General features: G+C 35.8%; 4 protein-coding genes and 1 non-coding gene across 5 annotated transcripts; all 5 read left to right on the plus strand.

The window, feature by feature from the left end:
- The first annotated feature begins 2,131 nt into the window (after positions 1–2,131).
- On the plus strand, positions 2,132–2,203 carry TRNAD-GUC. The gene has a single exon. It is a non-coding gene; the product is annotated as a tRNA-Asp (tRNA).
- A 2,563-nt stretch (positions 2,204–4,766) lies between these two features.
- Positions 4,767–7,929, plus strand: LOC125213396 (2-succinylbenzoate--CoA ligase, chloroplastic/peroxisomal). The gene is made up of 10 exons (XM_048113913.1): positions 4,767–5,045; positions 5,142–5,214; positions 5,381–5,528; positions 5,879–5,977; positions 6,056–6,153; positions 6,229–6,422; positions 6,496–6,623; positions 6,704–7,083; positions 7,236–7,441; positions 7,515–7,929. The coding sequence occupies exons 1-10, from the start codon at positions 4,852–4,854 to the stop codon at positions 7,642–7,644; spliced, it is 1,650 nt and encodes a 549-aa protein (XP_047969870.1). The 5' UTR covers positions 4,767–4,851; the 3' UTR covers positions 7,645–7,929.
- A 1,324-nt stretch (positions 7,930–9,253) lies between these two features.
- On the plus strand, positions 9,254–13,658 carry LOC125213395 (WPP domain-associated protein-like). Its single transcript, XM_048113912.1, is given in 7 exon segments — positions 9,254–9,614; positions 9,777–11,012; positions 11,014–12,218; positions 12,479–12,605; positions 12,799–12,900; positions 13,106–13,184; positions 13,416–13,658. Coding segments are annotated over 5 exon segments (2,706 nt in total). The 5' UTR covers positions 9,254–9,614; positions 9,777–9,803; the 3' UTR covers positions 13,169–13,184; positions 13,416–13,658.
- Positions 13,659–14,183: 525 nt separating this feature from the next.
- Positions 14,184–18,677, plus strand: LOC125213273 (obg-like ATPase 1). Its single transcript, XM_048113724.1, has 12 exons — positions 14,184–14,359; positions 14,750–14,917; positions 15,009–15,132; positions 15,524–15,615; positions 15,821–15,919; positions 16,198–16,311; positions 16,677–16,741; positions 16,911–17,027; positions 17,305–17,380; positions 17,757–17,849; positions 18,251–18,301; positions 18,394–18,677. The coding sequence occupies exons 1-12, from the start codon at positions 14,273–14,275 to the stop codon at positions 18,490–18,492; spliced, it is 1,185 nt and encodes a 394-aa protein (XP_047969681.1). The 5' UTR covers positions 14,184–14,272; the 3' UTR covers positions 18,493–18,677.
- A 1,540-nt stretch (positions 18,678–20,217) lies between these two features.
- On the plus strand, positions 20,218–24,480 carry LOC125213272 (LRR receptor-like serine/threonine-protein kinase GHR1). The gene is made up of 3 exons (XM_048113723.1): positions 20,218–21,835; positions 21,950–23,491; positions 23,779–24,480. Exons 1-3 carry the CDS (start codon positions 20,770–20,772, stop codon positions 24,363–24,365), a joined length of 3,195 nt encoding a protein of 1,064 aa, XP_047969680.1. The 5' UTR covers positions 20,218–20,769; the 3' UTR covers positions 24,366–24,480.
- Positions 24,481–25,903: the final 1,423 nt, after the last annotated feature.

Raw genomic sequence — 25,903 nt, forward strand, 5'->3', positions numbered from 1 at the left:
TTGGGTTGGACGACTGAAATGTCAACATTGATAAAATGTCAAAACTGATTCATGTTTCATTTCCTATATATTATTATTACTACTTCCTCTCTTTTTCATTACATTTATAACAACAATAAAGGCTTTATCCTTTTCAACTCTCACTCTTTATTTGAGCATTTACTCTTCGTGAATTATTTGTTAATTGATTACCTAATTGTGCCAAAAATATTTAGACACATAATCTCTAGGTCAACTTCGATTTTGCCGATTTTGCTGAAATTGTTTGATGTGCAAAAGGAGTTAAAAGTTTGCGTATTACTCATCATTTTAATTTTCAAGTTCATAGGCATGCAATACTATAACTATATCAAAGTTTATATAAATGATGTCACGATTTGAATATATACGATAAGAAACGCTTACTCAAAAATTAGGTCGTCTTAACAATTTTAAAATCCTAAAATGTATTTTATTACAAAAATGGACGTTACTATATACTCCCTCCGTCCCCTATTAGGAGTCACTCTTTGACCGTACACGGATTTTAAGAAATATAAAGAAAAGTTGATTGAAAAAGTTAATGGAATGTGAGACCCATTTTTTTATATTGGTTTTATAATAAAATGTGAGTGAATTGAGTTAGTGGGATGTGAGACTACTTACTATTTATGGTAAAAATGAAGTGTGACTCTTAATTGGGACGAGCCGAAATGGAAAAGTGTGACTCTTAATGGGGACGGAGGGAGTATATAGCATCCACCATTTAAGTTAATTTACGTACCTACAAAAGTATCAGCCAAAAATACCAAAGACTTACACATGCCATAATAACAACTAAGTTATGGAGTAATATATTCTTCCAGTGTTTTTCCTTTTGGATTGTCCCACTGAAAATTATACATTTATAAAACTGAAAACAATATTATCTTTACTTTCTCTCTTTCTTATTTTATTTTTTCCCACTTAACTCATAAAATAATACTATCACATAAAATCTCAGCGTGGCATATATGTGTGGCAGTGTAGTTGGCGCATATATGTGTGGCAGTGTGGGGATATTTACTTTTTCCATTTTCGTGTTATAAATTTGGGGGCAATTCGTTTTCTTCTGTTTTAAGAGGATTGGTTTCATGTAATAGTTCATTGTATTTATGATTTATTTTTGTATTTATATTTGAATTAATATCTTAACTACGAATTACTATTTTAATAGCACCATTAGAATGACACAATACATTTGTGTTAGTAAAAGTATAAAAATGTATTAACATTTGTTTCAGATTCATTTGGTATTTATATTTTTATTTTATAAATTTGTAAAATAATTGGTGAGGAATTGAACTCTCTTTACCAATCACCATGAAAATTTGGCTCAAATAGACTAATTAGTCGTTGCCAACATCTGCTTGGACTTCGAGGCTCCAATTTGTTAGTAAAATTGTTTGTTGCACTCCGGATCGAACATAAAATCATGGATATGTCATTGAGGTCGCGTTATAGTGCAAACCCTTAAAATGCTAACTAAGACCGAATCCTATGCGTTGGATTTAGGAAACAGGTGGACCAGAATAAAAAAGAGTTTAATATGGGTTTCAAAACCTTAATTCGTCTCCCATTATAATCCCAACCATAACCCTAACCCTAAACTAACACATTCTTCTTTGAATGACTGATGCTGACAAAAGCCATCAACACAACACCCTTAGCTGCAACGGATATCAATGAGACCAACCTGGAATATCACGACTAACTAGTACTCCCTCCGTCCCCGATTAAGAGTCACATTTTGACCGGGCACGGGTTTTAAGAAATGTAAAGAAAATTTGGTTGAAAAAGTTAGTGGAATGTGGGATCCATTTTTTATATTGGTTTTATAATAAAATGTGAGTGGATTGAGTTAGTGGGATGTGAGACCTACTTACTATTTATGATAAAAATGAAGTGTGACTCTTAACTGGGGACGGACTGAAATGGAAAAGTGTGACTCCTAATCGGGGACGGAGGGAGTAGTACTCAATACTGTAATCATCATCGCAACCTTTGGCAATTCTGTTCAAATAAATGAGCATGAGCAATTGTTGCTCAAATAAATGGAAAAATACATCAATTTCAAATATTTCATTAAATAATATGATCACACTATCACCAAGTCGTTGTAGTATAGTGGTAAGTATTCCCGCCTGTCACGCGGGTGACCCGGGTTCGATCCCCGGCAACGGCGTTATCATATCTTTTTTACAACTTTGAGGTTATTTTACCTTTTTACTTTTACAAGATCAATCAAACGCTTTTTTGTTGAATATTTAAGTGATTACATTATTGTTGTTGTTATTAATATTATTATTATTTAGTTGATAATTTAATTAAAAATCTTACTTTAATTATTATGTCTATTATTTAATTAAATTCAATTAATGAATATAAACTCATAAACTTGAGATTTTTCTTCTTATTTCGAAACATATTAGTAATAATATATTAATAATTATGTTGGGGAGTGATCAATTGCTAACTCATCATTTAATTGCTAACTACAACTAATTTAAGGCCATATGATTTTAACGTGTGGTCTAAAACGTGTCGAAAAAAATTTAAAAAAAAACGTCTATCAATATAGTGTTTGCCACGTGAATATCAACACAAATTTTTGACATTGTATATGCTTTATATTTATTATCTTTGTATTGACATTAGCCTGTATACGAAAAATACGAAAATTCTAGATTTTTTTTTCAAATTTTGACGCTCGGAACATATGCATGTAGTATATCGTTGGAATCCTTATAAAATTATCTTTAATTCGATATATGTTATATGAATTTAAAGTTTTGGGATTTCTTTTAGAAGTTAGTTATAACTAACTTGACATTAATACCCCTATTGATTTTTATTGGAATTAATCCTATAGCCTTATTGACGTTTTTTGTTGATCGTATTGACATTTTGTGGTTAATGATCTAGGCCTTTAATTTGAATATCTAATGGCTATTATTGAGTTGTAATTAGCAATTAAGCATTGAGTTAGCAATATAACACTCCCCTAATTATGTTTCTATAAATCATACTAATTCCTATGAATCATATTTTCAAATACATGGTTTATTAGTATACTCTATTTACATGCAGAATGTGTTGATATCATGCATGCTCAATTAAATAGTACATTATTATGGATGTAAAAAAGAAAATTAATCAACAATTAAAATAAAACGTTGTGGCATGATATAGACGGCCTGAAAACCAGTGACGATGCGTGATAATTCTAAGTCAAAAGCTCAAATTGTTGCCTCTGAAAATAAAATAATTATATTCAAATTGTTTAACAATTAGGAGTAGTATTATTTTGCTTTTGAATTACGTACATAACATGGAATAGGCATTAGGCACTCATCCGACGTCTAATCTATACATATATAAAGTTCCACTTTTTTGGAGTGACACGTGGCACATTTTGGGCGGGAAGAGTGTAAATATTTTTATATTGCTTTTGCAGATTATACTGAGTTAACATCTTGAGCAGAGTGTAAATTAGTAGGTCTCTACAGCTATGGTCTAAAAACTTTTTAGTAAGTACAAATATTTAATTGAAGCTTTCAAAAGAAGTTTGAAATACAGTAGTAGGAGTATAAAAGCAAGTTGAGTTTTGCGAGAATGACAGAGTTCTCGACCAAAACTTTCGTTGCTTACAATTATCCTCCTAGAATTAGAATAAATTTAAACCCAATCTGTTGTGGAGAAGATAATAGGCAAAGTAAATTTAGTTTCTTACACTAATTTTTGCAGGAATCGACTTGGAGTTAAAAAAAAATTCAAGCTTTCAAGCTTCACTCTAATGGAGTGGAGTATTATATTTTCTTTATTCTTTTTTTTAATCTACTTATCTTAGACCTTATTTTCATTATTTGAAAATCTTATATTCCGTGCATAGCACGGGTGATAATACTAGTTTCTACTAAAATATCACTCTATGAGATGTTGTATTATATGACAATTAATGGATAGACCATTAGATTATGTATAGACTACAAATACTTTCCCTATATTCTACCAATTTATCAACTATCACACTAGCCGTCCCTGAGCATCCACCCATTATTTGGAACAATCGACATTTACTCAATAACAATGTTTTCGAAAATTAGTTTTATTCTACCATCTCAAATTAATTAAATGAAGAATAAAAAAAAATCGATAATAAAAAGGGTGGGTTTATAAAGTTTTGATATGTCATGATAATCAATTAATCATTAATCACCAACTAAAATCCGTTGTCAATAGTATAACTGATAACTGAAAATTTTCAATTTCGGATCTTATAACTTACATTGAAATAATTGATCTAAAATAAATCCATGCTTTATAAAAGTACTGCTTAACAACATATATTGTGCATTCATTTGTTATGAAAGTCGCAACAATGGAGCTTTTCTAAGTACATGAATTCGATTCTATTTTATTCATTTTATATTTGCTCAAATAAAAGATCGCAATTTCGAAGTATAATTTATTTCAATACAATTAAAAACTTTCTTCCATCTAAAATTCATAACCTAATAAACTTGAGGTAAGAGTTTTTATGCACAAATTATTCAAATGAAAAATAATTTTAAAATTTTATTGCGATTATGTTTCATTACGAAGTAAGTGAAAAGGGATACATTAATTACTGAATTGATATTTTTGTGGTTGTTCATTAATTCAACTGGTGTCCCTTTCCAGTTTGATTAAATAGTCGCATTATCTAAAGGGTTGAAGAGGGCATGTATAATCCTTTATAGTTTTAATTGAAAAAACAAGAAAAAATGTAATCGTAAAAGGATAAATAGCATCACCTCTCTGCCTCTCCCTCCATATCCTTTTCTATCGAATATGCACTCCGAGGCCCACATCTGCCACTGCTTGACTCGCCTCGCCACCATCCGCCGCGACTCCGCCCTCACCATCTATGACGCCCGCCGCAAAACCGGAATGCAGTTCGTCCAAGGAGTCACGGCCCTGGCCCGCGGCCTTCTCCACCTCGGCATCAAGCCCGGCCACGTCATCTCCCTCTCTGCTCTCAACAGGTTTTTCATTTAAATAAACGCTGTTAAATGAACTTTTACATTAATGCAAACTAGACTCATTTTTTAGATTAAATCAACTTTGGTTGGCACTGGCAGTGATTTATACTTGGAATGGTTGCTTGCTATTACATACGTCGGAGGAATCGCTGCTCCGCTTAACTATCGATGGGTATTTTTGTGATCAATTGTTCAATTAAATGAAAAATGTTACTAGGATATTAATTCAGTCGTTATCCTTTTAATTAAAATTCACATTCAACTTGGCCATTGGCCTAGTTGCCTACTTAGTAGTATAGTTGGGCGTCGGACCTTATTGGAGGTGTTGGAATTAACAGAGCATGGAGGAGGCAAAATCCGCCATGGAGGTGGCACAGCCGGTCATGTTAGTGACGGATTCCAGCTCCGGCTTCTGGCATTCCAAGTTCAATATCGACTCCGTTCCATCTCTCCGCTGGCATGTCCAAATGGATGCCCCTCTCAACGGTATACTCTTCTGTTGTCATGCTTACTTGTGATTAAAAGTCATGACTAATCATAATATCTTTTGTTCAATTGCATTTTTCCTTAAAAGCTCATATCTTGGATTGCCTCTATTATAAGTTAGAGTGAACTACCTCAAGCGTCCCTAACTTTTTAGGTTGTGACACCACAGACCCCTAAAACAAAAAAAAAAAAAAAAAAAATTGCGCCAGAGGACCCTAACGTTAAATATAATCACGAATCTTTCGCCTTGTGATTAACTTAATCCCAGACAAATCTTATTGTGCCGAATTCCATATTGTATTTCACTATTAGCTTATCTAACAAACTGAACATATTGTTTGTTTCGTCAGTTTTCAGCAACGAGTTGCTAGCAGAGCCTGCTCGAGTTAATCTGGAGCTCGACTATCTTTGGGCTCCTGAAAATGTTGCAATCATATGCTTTACCTCAGGTATATATGTTCCCTTCTTTAGGAGTATATATACAAAGATTTCTCCATCTTTTTTAACTAAACTCCATAATTTTGTAGGCACTACTGGAAGGCCAAAGGGAGCCACTTTGAGCCATTCTGCTTTAGTAATTCAATCCCTTGCAAAAATTGCTATTGTTGGCTATGATGAGGATGATGTATGCATTTTTCCTATACTCCATTTATGCACTCTCTACTCATAAAATCTTATATCCACAAATCTTATCAATCAGGTGTATTTGCACACTGCGCCTTTGTGCCACATAGGCGGGATCTCGTCGGCCCTGGCTGTGTTGATGGCCGGTGGCTGCCACGTCATAGCGCCGAAATTCGAGACTGAATCGGCTTTTGAAGCTATTAGAGACCACAATGTCACTTCTCTGATCACTGTTCCAACTATGATGGCTGATTTCATCTCTTTCCATTTGTATGTGGTTTTTTGTCATAGCTCATTTTGTGGTTAACGAGATTTTGTTGACATGTATGAAAATCTCGTGTAGGATGAATCGAAGATACGGAAGCATTGAGTCGGTGTCGAAGATCTTGAACGGAGGTGGTGGTTTATCGGCCAAGCTTGTTGAGCAAGCGGCTAAGGTCTTTCCAAGAGCAAAGATTTTGTCTGCTTACGGTGCGTTTGCATCATCTTCTCTGCTTTATTCTCTGTTCTCGTGATGGTACTAGAATTTCAATGCTTTGATTTCTATGTAGGAATGACAGAGGCGTGTTCGTCTCTAACATTCATGACTCTTTACGATCCGACAAAAGAGGGCGGCCGTTTGCCATCGGACGACATTGAGACGTCCAACTTAGGTAGTAGAGGAGGTGTTTGTGTGGGTAAACCTGCCCCACATGTTGAACTAAAACTATGTGTTGAAGAGTCTTGTGATGGTGGGAGAATATTGATGAGGGGTCCTCATACAATGCTTTATTACTGGGGCCTACCTCCTTCGTTGGGTTCGAACCCGGCCAATGAAGGCTGGTTGGATACAGGAGATATCGGCCGTATAGACGAGCAAGGTAATCTTTGGCTTGTCGGGCGTGCAAAGGATAAGATTAAGAGCGGTGGAGAGAACATTTACCCTGAGGAGGTAAGGATGGTGTCGATCTTTAACTATTTTTGACTATTGAATATTTACCCATTTGCTAGGATAGATAACTCTTCTATATTGCAGTTATCTGACCTAAAATGTGTGTTATTATCTGGCCTAAAATGACCTAACGAGGTTTGTTTGGTTACTAGGTGGAGGGTGTCCTATTGCAACATCCGGGCATCTATAGTGTCGTTGTCATTGGTGTTCCCGATTCGAGGCTGACAGAGATGGTGATCGGATGTGTTAGGGTGAAGGAAGGGTGGCAGTGGACTGATTCCGACGTTGATCGCAGCCAAAACCGGTGCTTGTCAGCCAAAATTCTTAGACAATTCTGCAAGGATAAATATTTGACGGGGTATGCATGTCTCACTTTTATATATATAACTTATTTGAGTTATTTTGTTGTTTAAATCTTTTGAGTTGAGCAGGTTTAAGATACCAAGAAGATTTGTGTTGTGGGAGAAGAATTTTCCTTTGACGACAACTGGGAAATTAAGGAGGGATCAAGTCAGAGCACAACTTATGTCTCATGCCCAGATTTTGTCCAGTAAAATTTAGTGCATAACGAGATAGAAACGAAATAAATTAGAGTTAGGAAAGGAGAAATGCCAAGAAAAAGGCAGTTTTTTTAATATACGTGTTTCACATAAGTATTTTTAATATACAAGAGTCAATACTTAAATAAAATGAATAATAATTAGATACACATCGTATTATTCAATCAGACAGAATAGTCACAAAATTTAAATTTCCACTCACTCGGAATGTAATGCCCCAAATTACGATTGTATTAGAAGTCCCATAAGTTTTGTAATAAAGTTTCCTACAAGTTTTTGTTATAAACTCATTTATATTCTATATATATACTTATCACAGATACTACTTAATCAGAGTTCACAATGAATCTAATTTTTTATATAAATATATAAAATATTTGGCATTGGATGTGCTTTGGACGTTGGATTGGCAATTATAGAAACTAAGATATCTCAAAAAAATAAAATAAAAAAGAATTAAAGAGACTATGAATCCAACCTGTAAAGCGCCACTCCACTTAAGCAGGGAATAATTAGGTAAACAAATAATCATTCTACTAAATTAAATAACAAAACCTCTAATTAACGCCTAAACATCATTAAAATATAATGAAAGTTATTTGACAGTAAACTCAAATTTTGTTTTTCATACCAAATAGCTGTAAATTGCCTCAACTATCCTCAATTCCAAAAAAACTATATATAAAAATTAGGTGAAAACAATATTACTTGGATTAAGTTGTGAAACACAACAAAATAAGATGTTGATGGTTTGTCTGGACTAAAATATTTAGAGCTTATCTGTTGCTTTCGATTAAGTTTTTTTATCTTCTTTGTCCGACTATATATATGTAACACAGCTGGTAATTGCTTTTGTAGAGTTTAATTAATTTGTGGCGTTTTGTAAGCACACACTATTTAGCTAAACTTCCTAAATTCAAATTCCATTACATATAGTATAGGTCAAATTTTTAATTTTAAACTCGTTATAATATTCATTTTTCAAAAAGACTCCTTTTGATATAGTAACTAGATAATTTTGAATACTATGTGACCTCATTCTGTACGATATTTTATTTGTATTTGCCATTATATATGGCAGTACTTATAATTAAATTATAATCATAGTTTATTAGTAATAAAAGAAGGTTATGAGAATAATATTTCACAAGAGTCCTTATTTTCTTACCACAAATTTTGTTGTTTTGCAGTATCCACACTGCTTTTACCTAGACGGTTGCTTAATGGTTAATGCCAAATATCACAAAAGTAAAATTATTTTCTTTGCTTATATATTCAATACTTTCTTAATTCCAATTCCTATTTTTTAGAGGCATGCCACAATTTTAAGATTATTACAAATGCATGATTAAGTTGCTATATGCATGCCATTATATGTGACTGTGGACCATATGAAATTTATTTTCATAATTTGTGTATTCATTAGAACTTAATTGTCAATTCCCTCTTTATGAACTATATAAACGCGAAAGAGCTAGTACATAATTTATTATAATAGCTATAGATACCAACTTAGGTGCCACAATCTAAAATAAGACTTTTCATATGGGTTGAATATTGAATATAGTAGTAGTACTATAATTTTGAAGATCTCTAGTGCTTCCATATTCAAAATTTCTAATATCAACAAAATTATATACGCGGAAACTTTACCTACCGAATTTACCCCCAGCATGAAAACCCATATACAAAATTAAATGATGGCAACTTCCGTAAATTACGTATTAATTAGGGATCTTGTTACTGGCAATCACTCCCGCTCTTTGCTGCTCATATTTTCCCCCAAAATTTCAACTCTTCATCTGCCACTCACCAAAACCCTAGTAACTGCAATTTCGCATTTCCGGCGAGAAATATGAAAACACACTAGTATTTGAAGCTGTAAAGCTGGTACTACTACTATTGTAGGATACTTTGGGGGCGGAATTGTCGAAGCAGAGAGAGAAACGTGTTCATCCACACTTTTACTTGTAAGTCTGTATACTTTTCCTCTACTTCTGTTTTCCGGTATTTTGAACTGATTTTATGCGTACCGTGGAGGAATTTTAGCTTTGTTGGGTTTGTGATTGGATTTTTGGATTTTTGTTTGAGCTGAAATGCTGAATATGTTATGATTATGAGATTTGTGTTTGATTTAATGTTCAGGTGCTTATTTGTGTTATGGAGGGTGGAGAGGTGATGGTGAATGGTGGGACTTCAAATGGGTATGGATGTGGCGTTCCATGTGGAAATGGGTTGGGGAAATTATGCAGTGAGAATGGGTTGGAGCGAGTGTATAGTGAAAATGGGTCGAGAGGAACCAGTGTTTTGGAAGACGGGAATGGGAATTTAGCTGATGTGGTGTTGGAGGATTGGGAGAATTATTGGGAAGACATTAGTGATCGGTTAATGATTTCGAGGTTGGTAAGTGATTCTGTTATCAAGGGAATGGTGACTGCTGTGGAGCAAGATTGTGCTGAACGAATTGCGACCAATGAACTGGAAATGACTAGTTTGAAGGAGCGATTGCAGTCTTATGAGGTGGATCTTGGTAAATATGAGGATGTAAGGTTGCCAATGGGTCATAAAGAATATGATATTGGGAAATCCTCTTGTTCAGCTTGTGTCTGCCTGAACCGTGAAAGTGTGAGGGAGGAATTGAATAGTTTAAGGAATTTGGCGAGAGAGCAGTTCAAGAAGGCTGAAAAAGATATTGAGTGTGCTACAAGATCTAATTTGGCCAAGAAGACCAGTTCGGGTACTGAGTTGGTGGGGTTAGGTGGAATATTGCACGAGAAGCATTCAGAAAGCTGGGTTGATGTGAATAAGACACTGCAATGCCTAAATACAACGTTTGATGGTGTATGCAAAAAGGTGGATGATATATTGATCCGCTCCAATATCTCATTTTGTGAATCTCAGCAAGGCGATAAGTTGTTAACAGAAGTTGAGAATGTAGTTACACAAACATTGTTTAGGAGTCCCCGAGAGGAGTTTGAAGAGAAATTGGAAAAAGATTATAAACTTTGTGGAATACAAGACATGAAATGGCTCGAAAAGTTCAATGACGTAGCTTCTTTAGGGACCAAGTTGGAAGCAATCCAGAAGTCACTCTCCATGCCTGAATCAGAGCTAGTTTCTCATGGATCTAATGATTTGGACAATTTTCACCCTAAGGCTTTCGGCAATCATGTGACTCGGCCAACCTCACTTTATGGAGAAAATGGGACAGTGGATGAACCAAACGTCCATGTTGCAGAGAGTTATGATTTTCAGCAGCTGAAACACATGTCTAAGGAAGAATTGGTGACTTATTTTTCCAATATTATTACTAAAATTAAGAGAGACAACGAGTCAGATCTACACCAGATGACTGATAAATATTACAGTTCTGAAGCGGGAATACCTCAAAATGAAGGGGTCTTTCGTGGCAAACATGAAATATGAAGAATTTGATGCACTAAGGAAAAAGATTGCTCAAGTTAGTTCAAAATTGGAGAGCTTCCTCTCAGAAAATGAACAATTTCCTGCATTGACCAAAAGTCTTCAGAGTAGGGAAAATATGAAGCATAGACTAGAGAGTCTTCTATCTGAAAATCGTCACTTGAGAGGTTGTCTCATTGACAAGGGAAATGAGGTGAAGAGTCTAAAAGAGCAGGTTTCTAGTGTGGCTTCAGAAATCTTGCAGCATTCTTTGGCTGAGCAAAACCTTCTAAGGCTTGTGGAAAGCCTCCGGTCTGCTTTGAAAGAATCATGTATAAAAGCTTCACTCAGTGAAGAAATATATAAATCTGTTCTCAGGGAGCAGATTGCACAGACCAGGTGCAGGTCTGAATATTTGGACATGGAGTTGTTGATAACTCGTGATATCATTCTCAGGGAAGCTGCTATTCCTGTTGAAACTGCAAGCAAACATGGAATTGAAGATTCAGATATTGAAACATTGTTAATGCAAGGGTTTAATGCATTGCTATTCACAGAGATTATCAGGGATTTAAGGCAACAACTGGACAACTTGAATCAGAAAGTTCTTATCAATGAAGAAAAAGTAGCTTGTTTGGAGAGAAAATCTCTTGAAAAGGAAAATGAGTTATTGCTGGAGGTTGAGGAGAAGGAGAAATTAAAGCAGGAGATACAAGATTTGAGACTTGCAAAGGAAGATAAAGAGAAGTTAGCAATGGATTTGTCATTGGCATTGTCAAAAGAGAGGGAGCAGTTTGAGCTTGCTTTAACAGACCTTATTACTGTTAGAGAAGATGCTAGTCGGCAACAGATGTTGGTTACTGAGAGCAATAGAAACTTGGAATCATTACGGCTCAAACATCTAGAAGCGTTAGATCAGATTGAAGTATGTAAATCAGAAATAAGTAAGCTTGATCAAAAGCTTTCTCAAACAGAAGCAGTGTTAACCAAAGCTGAAATAGAGAGAACCGCAACATTTACACATATCCAAGAATTGCATGATAAGTTATCATTAAGTGAAGCTAGGGAGCTTACAATAAAAAAGGAAATGGAATGGGCTGCCAACAGATTCTCAAAACTCTCTTCTGAATTTGAATGGAGAGTATCAGGGGCAATAAAAAGCACTAATTCAAGGTACTTGTACTTGAGAGTATGCTCTTTTTGTACATCTTTTTCTTGTTCTAATTTCCCTTTAGATCTCAGGGAGATGGTTTTGTGGTATATTGCTTGTATAATTTTTCATTATTTACTAGATATCAATATGCTGTTTTTGGCATGTCATAAGTTTTTTGATTTTATTCAGTATTTTGGATATGAATTTCTCGTGTGAAGCAAGGTCACTGTTTTATTCCTTTTATTGCATAATGATTTGCGCTCTAATATGCAAATGCCAGGCTGGAAGATGCCAATTCTCACTTGAAAGCTATTACTGAGATGGCTAATGAACTTAGAAGATCTGAGCTGCTGTACAAACAGAAACTAGAAAGGGGAAATACTGATCTCAAAATGGCTGAGTCTGAGGTAACTACGTACAATAATGTTTTACTTTGGGATGCCAAAATCACATATTATGGTTATGCTAATTTTTGCTTTATGCTAAGATGTCCAGCATTCTGCTGTACCATTATTGGAATCTGTCCCGTGCTTATTGAATTTGGGAAATCCCTTTAGGCTTCTGATTATCTGACTTATTAAATACACTTCTCTGTTTCAGGTTGATCTCTTGGGAGATGAGGTGGATACTTTGTTGAGATTGCTTGAAAAAATCTATATTGCGCTTGATCATTATTCTCCAGTTTTAAAACATTACCCTGGGGTAGGTTAAAAAAATCATTTTGCTTTTGCCATATATAACTCTCTCTCATTTGTTCATGTGCATCTTGTATAACTTCTCGAAAAGATCATTGGAAAAAATTACTGGCTATGAAGGATTCCTCACCTAGTTGCCTTGTGTCATATAAATGACTACTGCTTCCTATCTCAAATCTACTTCCAGTATAATTCGTTATGGCTTAGTGCAGGTCATTGAGATTCTCGAGCTGGTCAAGAGAGAATTAAGTGGAGAATCTACTAGAATGTCATGATATGCTCCATGGCAAGGTAAGAAGGGCATTTAACCTAAAGGCAATTTCTATAGTGATTTAAACAAAAAAACATGCTCATTGCACTGTTAATAGCATTCACATTACCAGAATCAAGTATATGGTTCTGTTTGTTTGATCCCACTTTCAATTTGACAACTTGATTAAAGAAGGCTGCATATTCCAAATTTTTAGTTTATACTATTGGATGCTGATTTTAACGTGAGTTATTTTTTCCGAACGAGTGCAGATCTCTTCCTGTAGAGACAGATGATCCGAGCTCCTACAGTGTACAGCAACCGGGTAGTTGAACCAGAAGTTTACTAGGTAGATAAGGCAAGAGCCTTTTTTGGCAGCGCATGAGGCCAAACAATTTTCTAGCTTGCCTCTAGTCTTAGTCATTTCTCAACAACTTAATGTAAATGATATGTTAAATGTAAATCATATGTTCGTTTAGTTCAATTAATTTAAGCAAGACTCACTTATTCGTTCATTCATTCCTTTTCCATGAATTTGGTGCTCGTGCATATTTACCTTATTTCACCCAATTATTGTAAACGCAAGTTCAACTGTCAATGCTTAATTGAGACCGATCCAATTTATAGCTTTTGTCAAGTTATTGCATCATTACTTTTTGCTTTTTAATCTTTCTCATTTCCAAACAATACACTCCATATTATAATAAACCAAATCCGTTGATTCTCTAGAATCCTTTATTTATATAATACGTAAATATGATTAAATATCAAAGAATACACACCTCAATTCTCATATTTGATATTTCAGTGTTTAAATCTTTTACATTTAAGCTTTTGTTTATTTAACTACAACAACATTTGTTTAAGATTTTTACTGTCAGAATTATTTTAGGGTAATCGACTATGGGTTTATAACAACAAAATTTGTTTGGTTTTTTTTTGATAAAATAATTGGGCCTTTTTATGGGCTGAATTGGGTTGCACTGATCCAAAATACGTATTTTTTTTTTTGGCAATTTCTGAATTGAAAAACCCTAGAGCACTTCTCCACTGAAATCTCTACTGTCATTCATCTCATTTTGATCCAGCAATTTCTCGAACAGGAGTTAAGGTTTAGAAATTGCCGGAAATGCCTCCGAAAGCAGCTAAATCGAAGGAAGCCCCAGCTGAGAGGCCTATTCTTGGACGTTTTTCTTCTCACTTGAAGATTGGAATTGTAAGCGTCCCTCTTTTTAAACCGGTTTGAACTATTGGTTGATTTTTAAATGATGAAGCTGCTCATCTTATCAAATTAGAGTGATAGCGGATAATCTAGGAATATTCATGCAGTTGATTCTAATTGAATAGTTTGGTTACGGAAATGTTTTTTAAGGATGAATTTTGTGCTCACTTAATTCGGTATGGTGAGGTTCGAATTAATGGGAAAAAGCTTAAATTGTATGATTGGTGAATCGGTGCTGCATAGTTCTAAAACATCTTAGTTTTTGAGATAATCCTGATATTCAGTAATGAAGAATTAAATCGTTCAACTCTATTCATTTCTAGTGTAGCAACGTTTGGAGAGTTTAATGCATTTTGTAATTTATTAACTGGAACATATTTTCAGGTTGGGTTGCCAAATGTAGGGAAATCGACCCTATTCAATACCCTGACTAAGCTGTCTATACCGGCTGAAAACTTTCCTTTCTGTACCATTGAGCCCAATGAGGCTCGAGTGAATATTCCTGATGAGAGATTTGACTGGCTATGTCAACTCTTCAAGCCGAAGAGCGAGGTTCTTTATACATAATGGTTCTCTAGCAGTGTTGGGTAGGATTCTGTATCTTCTTGTTTCATTAATGGTAGTTTTAATCTTTGTGATGTAGGTATCAGCTTTCCTAGAAATTCATGATATCGCTGGACTTGTTCGTGGTGCTCATGAAGGACAAGGGCTTGGGAACAATTTCTTATCGCATATCCGTGCCGTTGATGGAATTTTTCATGTATTACGTAAGCTGATATCTTTGGATCTTTCATTTGTCAAATAGCTTTTGAATGTGATGCAAGACTGATAGTATTGATTTTCCACAGTTTGAGAAGCATGCGCTGTTTCTTTATCTGTGAATTTTACATGCCATATGATACCTTATTACTTATAGATTTTCCCTTTACATGCATGGGGGTGATTTTGAATATTAGGAGTATATTTTTAATTTTTATTTATTTCATGATTTCCTATATGTGGAGCTTGATCATGGCATTTAGCTAGTTTTAAGCCTCTGCATGGTACATGGCATTTATAGCATCTTACTTATATCGTGAAAAAGGACGCTGTTTTTGCATGAAGTTTTTTTTGTCATTTTATTTGAATGTAATTTCTTAATGGAGTTTCACCTTTTAGGGGCATTCGAGGATCCTGATATTATCCATGTTGATGACTTGGTGGATCCTGTGAGGGATCTTGAGACAATATCTGCAGAACTACGTCTGAAGGTAGGTTTGGTTCCACTACTACTATCACGGTTTATTTATTTTGGTTCTAGATACCTAAACTGTTATCCACTCTCTTACCAGTTAGTGAAATATGTTGAAGCTTAAGCTTGTAGATGTTAAGAGACTTAAGACTATGCAAGAACTTTTCATTCAATGTTTAACGGGTTTTACTGGTTTGAACAATAATGTTTTTATGTTATGGTAGGATATTGAGTTCATGGAGAGGCGAATTGAAGATCTTGAGAAGAGCATGAAGAGGAGCAATGACAAGCAACTAAAAATTGAGCACGAGTTGTGCCTGCGGGTTTGTACTAATTTGACAAATAAAAGCGAATAGTAATACAATAATGATGATTTGCCCACTAAAAATGAAATAAAACTATTCTTGATGCCCAACTAAGACTGTCAGCATTTAAGAGCAAATAAATACTGAACTGATGTGATTATTCCTCATGCAAAGCTAACCATTATAGTGATTGAGCAATGATAATTATTATTGTATGACACTATGACTATAGTTGAAATTTAGTATCACCATCAGTAAGGGTGTAGTACTAAATCTTGAATTTTTGGGTTCACTAGATCAAGGCAACTTTGGATGAGGGAAAAGATGTCCGCCTGGTGGAATGGAAAGCTGTTGAAGTTGAGATACTGAATACTTTTCAGTTGCTCACTGCAAAGCCTGTTGTTTACTTGGTGAGTAAATGAATCCAATATGAAGGTGTTTATTGCTTTGACTTTATATAATAATCTCTCAGCTTGACTACATTATTAATTTCAGTTTATTGAGCCTCAGACTTACTTTGGTAGCTAAGCTTCTGCTTTTCAGTGGAAACCTTATTGCATTTTAGTGAATGAAGACTGAAGAAAGATGCTTCTTTGATTTATTAGTTTTAAATTGTCTTCATGAGAAGTAACATCTATTTAAGTTAATGAAATCTGTTTAATACCTAATGAAATATAAGAACAAGATGAACTGGAACAGAGGTCTGTGGAGATGTCTCTTTTCCGTTAGAGTAAGCTCCAGCATTGTTCATTCTTACAATTGTTACTTCGTACAGGTGAACATGAGTGAGAAAGACTATCAAAGAAAAAAGAACAAGTTTCTCCCAAAGATCCATGCTTGGTACGTTTCATCCGTTTACAATTCCCTAATTCTTTGATGTCCTCGAAACTTCACATAAACTCATTGGTATATGTATACCTTTTTTTTCCTGCTCACCCACACATGATCATCTCCAGTTACGCCCTGCTTTTTACATCGTGCCTTTGATGAGTTTCATTTGATCATGTAGGGTGCAAGAGCATGGTGGTGAAATCATGATCCCTTTCAGCTGTGCTCTTGAGAGGAATCTTGCTGATATATCCCCAGATGAAGCTGCTAAATATTGTGAGGAAAACAAGGTCCAAAGGTAGGTGCAATAATGATTTATCTCAAATATATGCTGTAAATATTTTTGAAAATTCAACTCCATTGATATTCAGATCCCTGTAACCAAATGTAGTTTCTTATGTAATAAAAGAATTCCTTCTGTGATGGGCATTTCCTTAACTGCTAGAATATTTAATACATTCTTTATTTAAGAAGTTATGCTTAAGTTTGAATAATCCGTAATTAACTTCTAGACTAGATACTGTAGTGTTGTTTTAGTAATTTAATTGGTTCGTATTGAATTTCGTATGTTACAGTGCTCTTCCAAAGATCATTAAGACTGGATTCGCAGCCATTAATCTTATATACTTTTTCACTGCAGGACCAGACGAGGTACTTTACAACCCACTTTTTTTTTCACTCCCATAATTGTAACTGTACATTTTTCTGAATGATTTATAGCAACTAGAAAATAACATTGTTCTTGTATACCCTGTTGTTTATTAGCTTTATTTAGTTTATGTCGTGACTTTGGAGTGAATAATCAAAGCCTAGGCTTCTCTCAGATTTTGGGGTGATGTAAAAAAAACTCTATTTATCTTATCCATATTTCAAATTATATACTCCAATAGAAGTTGAAGTTTGTGCAGTTTAGCCGTATTTGCCTCTGTAATGCACTTAGGCAGCTCTTCAGATATTGCATTTCATTCATCATTCTTCAGCTTCTGACAATATTTATTGGCTATGCGTCCAACTTGCTCTCTTACAGGTGAAGTGTTGGCAAATTCGTCGACAAACTAAAGCGCCGCAAGCTGCAGGAGCAATTCATACTGATTTTGAAAGAGGCTTCATATGCGCTGAGGTACTTTTCCCCAATCATGAGGAGCTGTTGTTTGTTTCTTTTATTTCAGTGATGATTATGTTCTATGTTTAGGTTGATACACAGTTTTGTTGACTTTCTTATTATTTTCTGGCGTTTTTTAAATAATTTATTTTCCTATTATAAAAAATGCTCTTTGTACCGTCTTCAATGGGCAAACTCTTGATGGATTCTGGAACTGATTATCTAAGGGCACTACTTCTGATTTTTCTAAACACGTGTCATATTCTTCACTACATCTTCTCAATTGGCTTTAATTTTTTGTTTGACTCGATTGTTTGCAATCATCAATTAGTTGTTAAATATTTAAGGAGCTTTTGTGAAATAAATCATTTTCTCGACTTAGGAACCTCTTTGCTCATCCTTCCTGTCTTGTATCTTAGGTTATGAAATTTGAAGATCTAAAGGAACTTGGAAGTGAATCAGCAGTGAAGGTAGAGTATTTAATTCAGTGGCCGATGTCAATGGCCACTCCTTTTATTACCATTTCCCTATTATCGGACACTTGATGATATCTCCTGCACAGGCCTCTGGGAAGTACCGGCAGGAAGGGAAGACATACATTGTCCAGGACGGGGACATTATTTTCTTCAAGTTCAACGTCTCTGGCGGTGGGAAGAAGTGAGATTTTTCTATTGCATCACCGTCCCATTTTTCATTACCAGGTTGAGAAATCGGATACTGTTATTGTAACTTATATCTGGCTCATGAGTATAGTACAAATTTCTTGATCTTGATTAGAAATACTGTGTTGTACTAGTTTTGCTTCTTGATCCCAAATTGATATAATCATCTCTATATTTTCTTAAATCGCTCTGTATGTTTTGGGTATGCTTAGTGTGACATTTTCCCCTTGCAGTAAAAGTGAAAGTTTTGGTATATGTTGGAATAATTGGGCTGTGAAAATGGAATGATGCCAAATTTGCATCCCTAGGAATAAAATTGGACCACGCCATCTCATGTGCACATGGTGATTAAATTGTTATATCTTTGTACATTGATTATGGTTGTACCCTAAGCTTATATTGTGGGACCATTGGCCGTTCATTGTGATGATTGAGCCCACATCTTCATATCTTCTCATTAAAACTCTCACCAACTTCACCTCTTGTATGGTTGTATGTTTAGTACTGCTTTGTGTGTGTGTTTTCTTAGTCTTTATTAAATTAATTAATGTGTCCCACATTAATTTTTGTGTTTTCAAAGATGGAATGAAGGACATTCAAGGCAAATCAAGAATAAATGAACTTGCAAAGATTGAGTAACATGATTATAGCTTAAGATATTTTTCATTTTGTTATTACCTGCATGGTGAGTTCATTGTTGCAAAACCGAGTTCTGTATAAATAAATTATTATAATTAGTAGTACTATTATAATTAGCTCAAATCGACATGTTTTAATGTCGATCTAAAATAAAAAAAACAAATGTTCATTTATTTATGAGCTCAATATGATGGCACGATGTATAATTAAATACTGATGTTGCTATGCTATTGTCGCTCTACACGAACTAACTATGAACACTTCGCACCAAAGAAATATGAGAAACCAAATGTCATCATAATTGCCAATTAAATCCCAAATATTTGTTTTTATTAATTTCTAATCTGTTCCATAACTTTTCAAATTGAAATATTGACTCTTTAATTTTCGCAATTGTCCCATACCTGTCAAAGAAAATATGATGTGACAACATAGCATCATTTATTTTTAGATAAAATGACATCACCCTATTTAAATGTAAATTAAAAAGATATTAATTTATTCCTAACAATGTGGTTTTCAGCTACGTCAATTTTGATTCTGGGACAATTGCCGAAAATTGCAAAATTATGATTTTATATTCCAGTTTCTAAAGTTATGAATCATATATTCCAGTTTCCATGGTTATGAACAACCCAGAATGATATATATTTAATTTATATGCCAATCATCCCTATTTTAAAAACTAAATTGTGAGGAAAAAACATTATTTATCTCAATGCACCTTAATATTTATGTATGCTTAAAAAGTATTATAATTATGGAATGCTTATGAAGCTATAAACTAAAAATTCATAAGAAATCAAAATTAAAAAGGAAGGGAGTATAAAATCCGATAAGATGATACAGCTCGAATACTAAATGTGGTGTGGGGGTCTCACGATTCCCCATAGATGGGGGAATCAGCAGACTAGCTAGGGTGATTACTGCTGTCTTCATCAAAATTAAAGTTTCGATTTTTAAGTGATTTATAATTCCATGACATGATTTTCACTTCTTTTTTGGCGGGTAAATATACATTCCTTTTTTCCCTCCACAAAATTTCAGACATAAAAAACAAAGATTCATGACAAGATTCCCCTCTGTCAATGTACTTGCCTAGCTGCAGCCTGCATGATCTTTTCTTGTGTTTCTGTATCACCTTAACATGTTTAAATGCTCCCTTTCCATGTTTGGTAATAAAGCTAATCACTCAACAATCAGTAATTCTAAACAATGGTACCAACGCCATAATTAAGGATTTCATTTTCTTTCAAGTTGAGAGAGAGAAAGGGTTGTGAGGTTTTTGTGGTGCTATTAGAATCTTTCTTTCCCCTCATAATCATGCTTTTGATCCAAGGGCTTTTATGGGTCCATTGCTTTCATTGTCTTTAATTTGCAGTGTAGGTTTGAAGGCCATTTTGTGGCAAAAGTAGGAAATTTGCTCTACTTACTACTCCACTTGCACTAGTATCCTTTTTGAAGCTTTTATGAAGTAGAAAGTTCAAATCTTTGCTAAATCTCTGAATATATATAGTGTTGGGTGTGTTTTCTTGACATTGCTGCACTTTTATTGCTCTTGAATTCTGTTTAAGAAGTTGCATTTTTCATTGAATTTTGCTGTACTTGTTGCTATGTGGTGACATTATTGATTTAGGATGAGTATAGTTAGGCTGGCTTTAGTTTGCTTTAGTTTCACTGCGGTATTAGGGCAGCTCCCGTCTCGGGACTCTCTAGCGTTGCTCGAATTCAAGAAAGGAATCAGTCGTGATCCGACAGGTTACGTGCTTGGTTCTTGGACCAATGAGTCCAATAAGAATGTGAAGGGGTGTCCATCTTGGAATGGGGTAATCTGTGGTAGTAGTGGTGATGTCACAAGCATTGTTCTTGACAATCTTGGCTTGTCTGGAGATGTGGAGTTGAGTGTGTTAGCAAATCTCACAAAGCTTGAAAAGCTTTCAATTTCAAACAATTCAATCTCTGGGAAGTTGCCTGAGAATATCAGCAGTTTCAAGAAACTCTTGCATTTAGATGTTTCTAGCAATCTGTTTTACTCCTCATTGCCATTAGAGATAGGAAAACTACCCCGGCTACAGAACCTCTCGCTCGCTGGAAACAATTTCTCTGGCTCGATTCCTGATACGATTGCTGGACTCACCTCTCTCCGATCGTTGGACTTGAGCAACAACTCCCTATCCGGGCCACTACCGTTGTCTCTAGCAAGGCTGGAGGGCTTAGTTTATCTCAATCTTTCATTGAACGCCTTCGTGAAAGGCATACCAAAAGGGTTTGAGATGATGAGTGAACTTGATGTGATCGATTTCCATGCAAATATGCTTGATGGTGAACTTTCTCCAGAGCTTTTGCTACTCACCACGGCTAGTTATGTTGATTTTAGTGGCAATTTGCTTGTGAGTTCAGCTAAAGATCAGGAGAAGTTTCTACGAGGCGTCTCTCCATCCATGAAGCACCTGAACCTCAGCCACAACCGGTTCACTGGATCAAACGTTGGTGGTGGCGTCCCTGAGGCTTTTGGAAGCTTGAAGGTCTTGGATTTGAGCTACAATCAGCTCTCCGGGGAGCTGCCGGGCTTCAGCTTCGTGTATGATCTTCAAGTGCTTAAACTTGGTAGTAATATGTTTACTGGTTCGTTCCCTAACGGGCTTTTAAAAGGCGACTCGTTGGTGCTGACAGAGTTGGACCTGAGCTGCAACAACCTCTCAGGTATTCACATCAAAACCTATCTTTCATTTCATTTATTCAGATCTTCATCAATGAAGCCTACTTAAATGAGTGTTTCTTGTGATGATGTTGATGTATGTGCATTTTAATTCACAGGATCACTTAGTGTTATTACATCAACTACGTTGCAAATCCTTAATGTTTCCTCGAATGTGCTTTCTGGGGAACTTCCACTCTCGACTGGAAGCTGTGCTGTTGTTGATCTCTCGAATAACCTTTTGGAGGGAGACTTGAATAGGATGCTGAAATGGGGAAACGTGGAAGTCGTTGATCTAAGCCAAAACCGACTGGGAGGGACCATACCGGAGGTGACTGCTCAATTCTTGCGTCTGCATCACCTGAATCTGTCACACAATTCTTTAAACGGCTCTCTTCCAGAAGCTATCACGTCGTTTCATAAACTCGTGATACTTGATCTCAGCTTCAATCAGTTGGATGGACCTCTTTTAACCACTCTTTTAACATCACCAACTCTTGCAGAACTTCACCTGCATAGTAATAAGCTTTCTGGTGGTATTGATCTTTTGCCTTCCTCTGGCGGATCGAGTCTTCAAGTTCTTGACCTCTCGAGTAACCACCTCGATGGTCACTTCCCCGAGGGTTTTGGATTGTTTTCTGGACTCAAAGTGCTCAATCTCGGACGAAACAATCTCAGTGGCTCACTGCCTGCTTCAATTTGTAACCTCACTGGCCTAAACTCATTGGATCTTTCTGAAAATCATTTAACTGGTCCACTTCCTAGTAATCTATCTAGTAATCTCCAAAGCCTCAACGTCTCGTACAATGATCTCTCTGGCGTCGTCCCAGAAAATCTGAGGAGGTTCCCTCAATCTTCGTTTTACCCGGGGAATTCTCAACTGCTGTTCCCTAATCCACCTGGTTCCAGTAATGCTACTACTTCAGGAAATGGAAGCAGGAACCATTTGAGTATGGCTATCAAGATTACAATCATATCTGCTTGTGTTGTTTCTCTGATCATCCTGATCCTTCTCGCTGTTTTCATTCTTCACAAACGCACATCAAGAAGGCGTTCGCCACATGTGAGGAACAAAGACTCTAGTGGTTTGTACTCTCCGAGCTTTTCTGGCTTTGGTGGAACGGACCGTACTAGTGGCTTGGTTGTCTCAGCAGAGGATGTCATAACACCGCAAAAGGGATCAGTTTCCGACAAAGTTAGCCCAGACGAGAAAACAGCAGCAGCTACCAGCTTCTCCCCCTCGAAGAACAGCAACTTATCTTGGTCACCCGAATCTGGTGATTCATTCTCTGCAGAAAACATTCCAAGATTGGATGTAAAGTCTCCTGAGAGATTGGGTGGTGAGCTGACCTTTCTAGACGACACAGTTTCATTCACGTCCGAGGAGCTGTCAAGGGCCCCGGCTGAAGTCCTGGGGAGGAGCAGCCACGGGACTTCCTACAAGGCGAGTCTTGATAACGGGCTTTTGCTGACTGTGAAATGGCTGAGAGAAGGAGTTGCAAAGCAGAGAAAAGAATTTGCTAGAGAAACTAAGAAATTTGCCAATATCAGACATCCAAATGTGGTTGGTTTGAGAGGCTACTACTGGGGTCCAACGCAGCACGAGAAGCTCATCCTCTCCGACTACATATCTCCTGGCAATCTTGCAAGCTTCCTATACGGTACTGCCAATCGATAAACCCCTAATTGCTTACCGTTTTTACAAATTGTTGTGCTGATCAATACTCATTGCTGAAGTACCTCAAATAAGCATACCATGTAACATTCAATCAAGTGTTCATGTCTCATTGTGAAACAAATCAAGATTGCTTTGTGTTAATACTTGCTCTTGCACTGTTTTGAGTTGTTAGGAATGACCTGTTTTTGGTTGCTAGAAATGCTACATTTTCTGTCTTTGAATGAAAAAGTGGCATACATTTGTCTTCCTAACTAGTTTTCTGATTGGCAGATCGGCCGGGGAGAAAAGGCGCCCCGTTGAGCTGGACTCAGAGGCTGAAAATAGCTGTTGATGTTGCACGCGGCCTCAACTACCTCCATTTTGACCGCGCCATCCCACATGGGAACCTCAAGGCCAGCAACATCCTCCTAGACGGGCCTGATCTAAATGCGCGCGTTGCTGACTACTGCCTGCACCGTCTGATGACTCAGTCAGGCACCCTGGAGCAGATTCTTGATGCCGGTGTGCTAGGGTACAGAGCACCGGAGCTGGCAGCATCAAAGAAGCCCGTCCCCACGTTCAAGTCGGATGTGTATGCCTTTGGGGTGATCTTGCTGGAGCTGCTCACTGGTAAAAGTGCGGGCGATGTGGTCTCGGGCGAGGATGGAGGGGTCGACTTGACGGACTGGGTTCGGCTGAGGGTGGGCCAAGGCCGGGGAGCAGAGTGCATCGAGGCTGCGTTGGGACCGGAGACGAGTGGCAACCCTGCAGTGGAGAAAGGGGTGAAGGAGGTTGTTAGTATAGCATTGAGGTGTATAAAGTCTGTTTCTGAGAGGCCAGGCATCAAGACTGTGTATGAGGATCTTTCATCAATCTAGTTCTGGTTTTTAATTCTTTGTAATTCTTCATGCTTGGATCAACTTACTTCCTTAGTTGTGATATTTGTTGACAATAATTTTTTGGGGAAATGTGATAGGAAATCTTTGTGAGAAATGCAGCATGTCAAATATACAAGCAAATTAAGAAAGTGAGACACTGACAATCTGGAGTACTATCTTTCTTCTTCTTCTTCTAATTTGGTAAAATTAGAGTTTCAAAATATAGTGCAAACCTCAACATCATATCTGTAAAACTTCTACTGATCATAATGACTTTAGCATAAAAGAATAATGCCCCATGCACCCATAAAAGAAAGGATATTCCTTCAAGATAGACACATCTAGCCATATTTTATACTATTGATAAATGATAACACAGAGAAATATTACATACCAAATTATGATATCAAAAAATGGGGGAATGATCAATTGCTAACTCATCATTTAATTGTTAACAATAACTAATTTAAGGCCATCGGATTTTAGAAAACGTGTGGTCTACAATTTGCCACGTGTAATTTTCGTTTTTATTAATAAAAAAAAACTCAAAATTAGGGTTTTGGATGAAAATGTCAATATAGTGTTTCAAAAATATCAACACAATGCTTTGAGAATGTCAATACAATGCTTTAAGAATGTTAACCCATTGCTTATATTGACATTCAACATGTATTATATTGACATATTTTATATAGTATGTCGACATTTTTGCTTGTACGAAAAATTAAAAAATTTTGAATTTTTTTTCAAATTTTAACGTCGGAACATATGCATGTAGGATATCGTTGGAATCCTTATGAAATTATCTTTAATTTGATATATGTTATATGAATTTAAAGTTTTGGGATTTATTTTAAAAGTTAGTTATAACTAAACATGTAGTTAATTGACATTAATACCCCTATTGATATTTTTTGGAATTAATCATGTGGCCTTATTGACGTTTTTCGTTGATCGTATTGACATTTAGGGATTAATGATCTAAGCCCTTAATTTGATTATCATTTGGCTATTATTTAGTTGTAGTTAGTAATTAAGTTATGAGTTAACAATATAACACTCCGCTCAAGAAATGCTACATATAAATTCATAAACAAAGTGATGCATTTTATAAAATAAAATTTCAGAATTGTATAAATACGAAAGATCATATAGGACAATGTCAACTCCATTGATATAAGACTATCCACGTCTGTGCTCTTCTCCAATTTGCACTAGCAACTGCTGTCAGCCGATTCAACACTTACTATAATAATTTCAGTAGAAACTGATATATTTATTGCTTTAAGAGAGATCTCAATCTTTCCTAAATTTATTCATAATAAACAAAATAATTGGTAGAAAATAAATGCACGAGAAGATAGAATGAAAATAATTGAAAGAAGAAAAAGAAAAACGTTTCATTTCAACCGGATGAAGGGAGTACTTGTTAAAGAGTAAAAAAGATAAAATTGATGTTGGTGTGTGCTAGCCAAATCCCTAAGACAAAAAAAAATAAAAATAATGCATAAATAAATTCAAATGTGATTACGTGCTAT

This window comes from Salvia hispanica, chromosome 3, assembly GCF_023119035.1.
Source record: "Salvia hispanica cultivar TCC Black 2014 chromosome 3, UniMelb_Shisp_WGS_1.0, whole genome shotgun sequence".
In the NCBI taxonomy this organism is placed as follows: Eukaryota; Viridiplantae; Streptophyta; class Magnoliopsida; order Lamiales; family Lamiaceae; genus Salvia; species Salvia hispanica.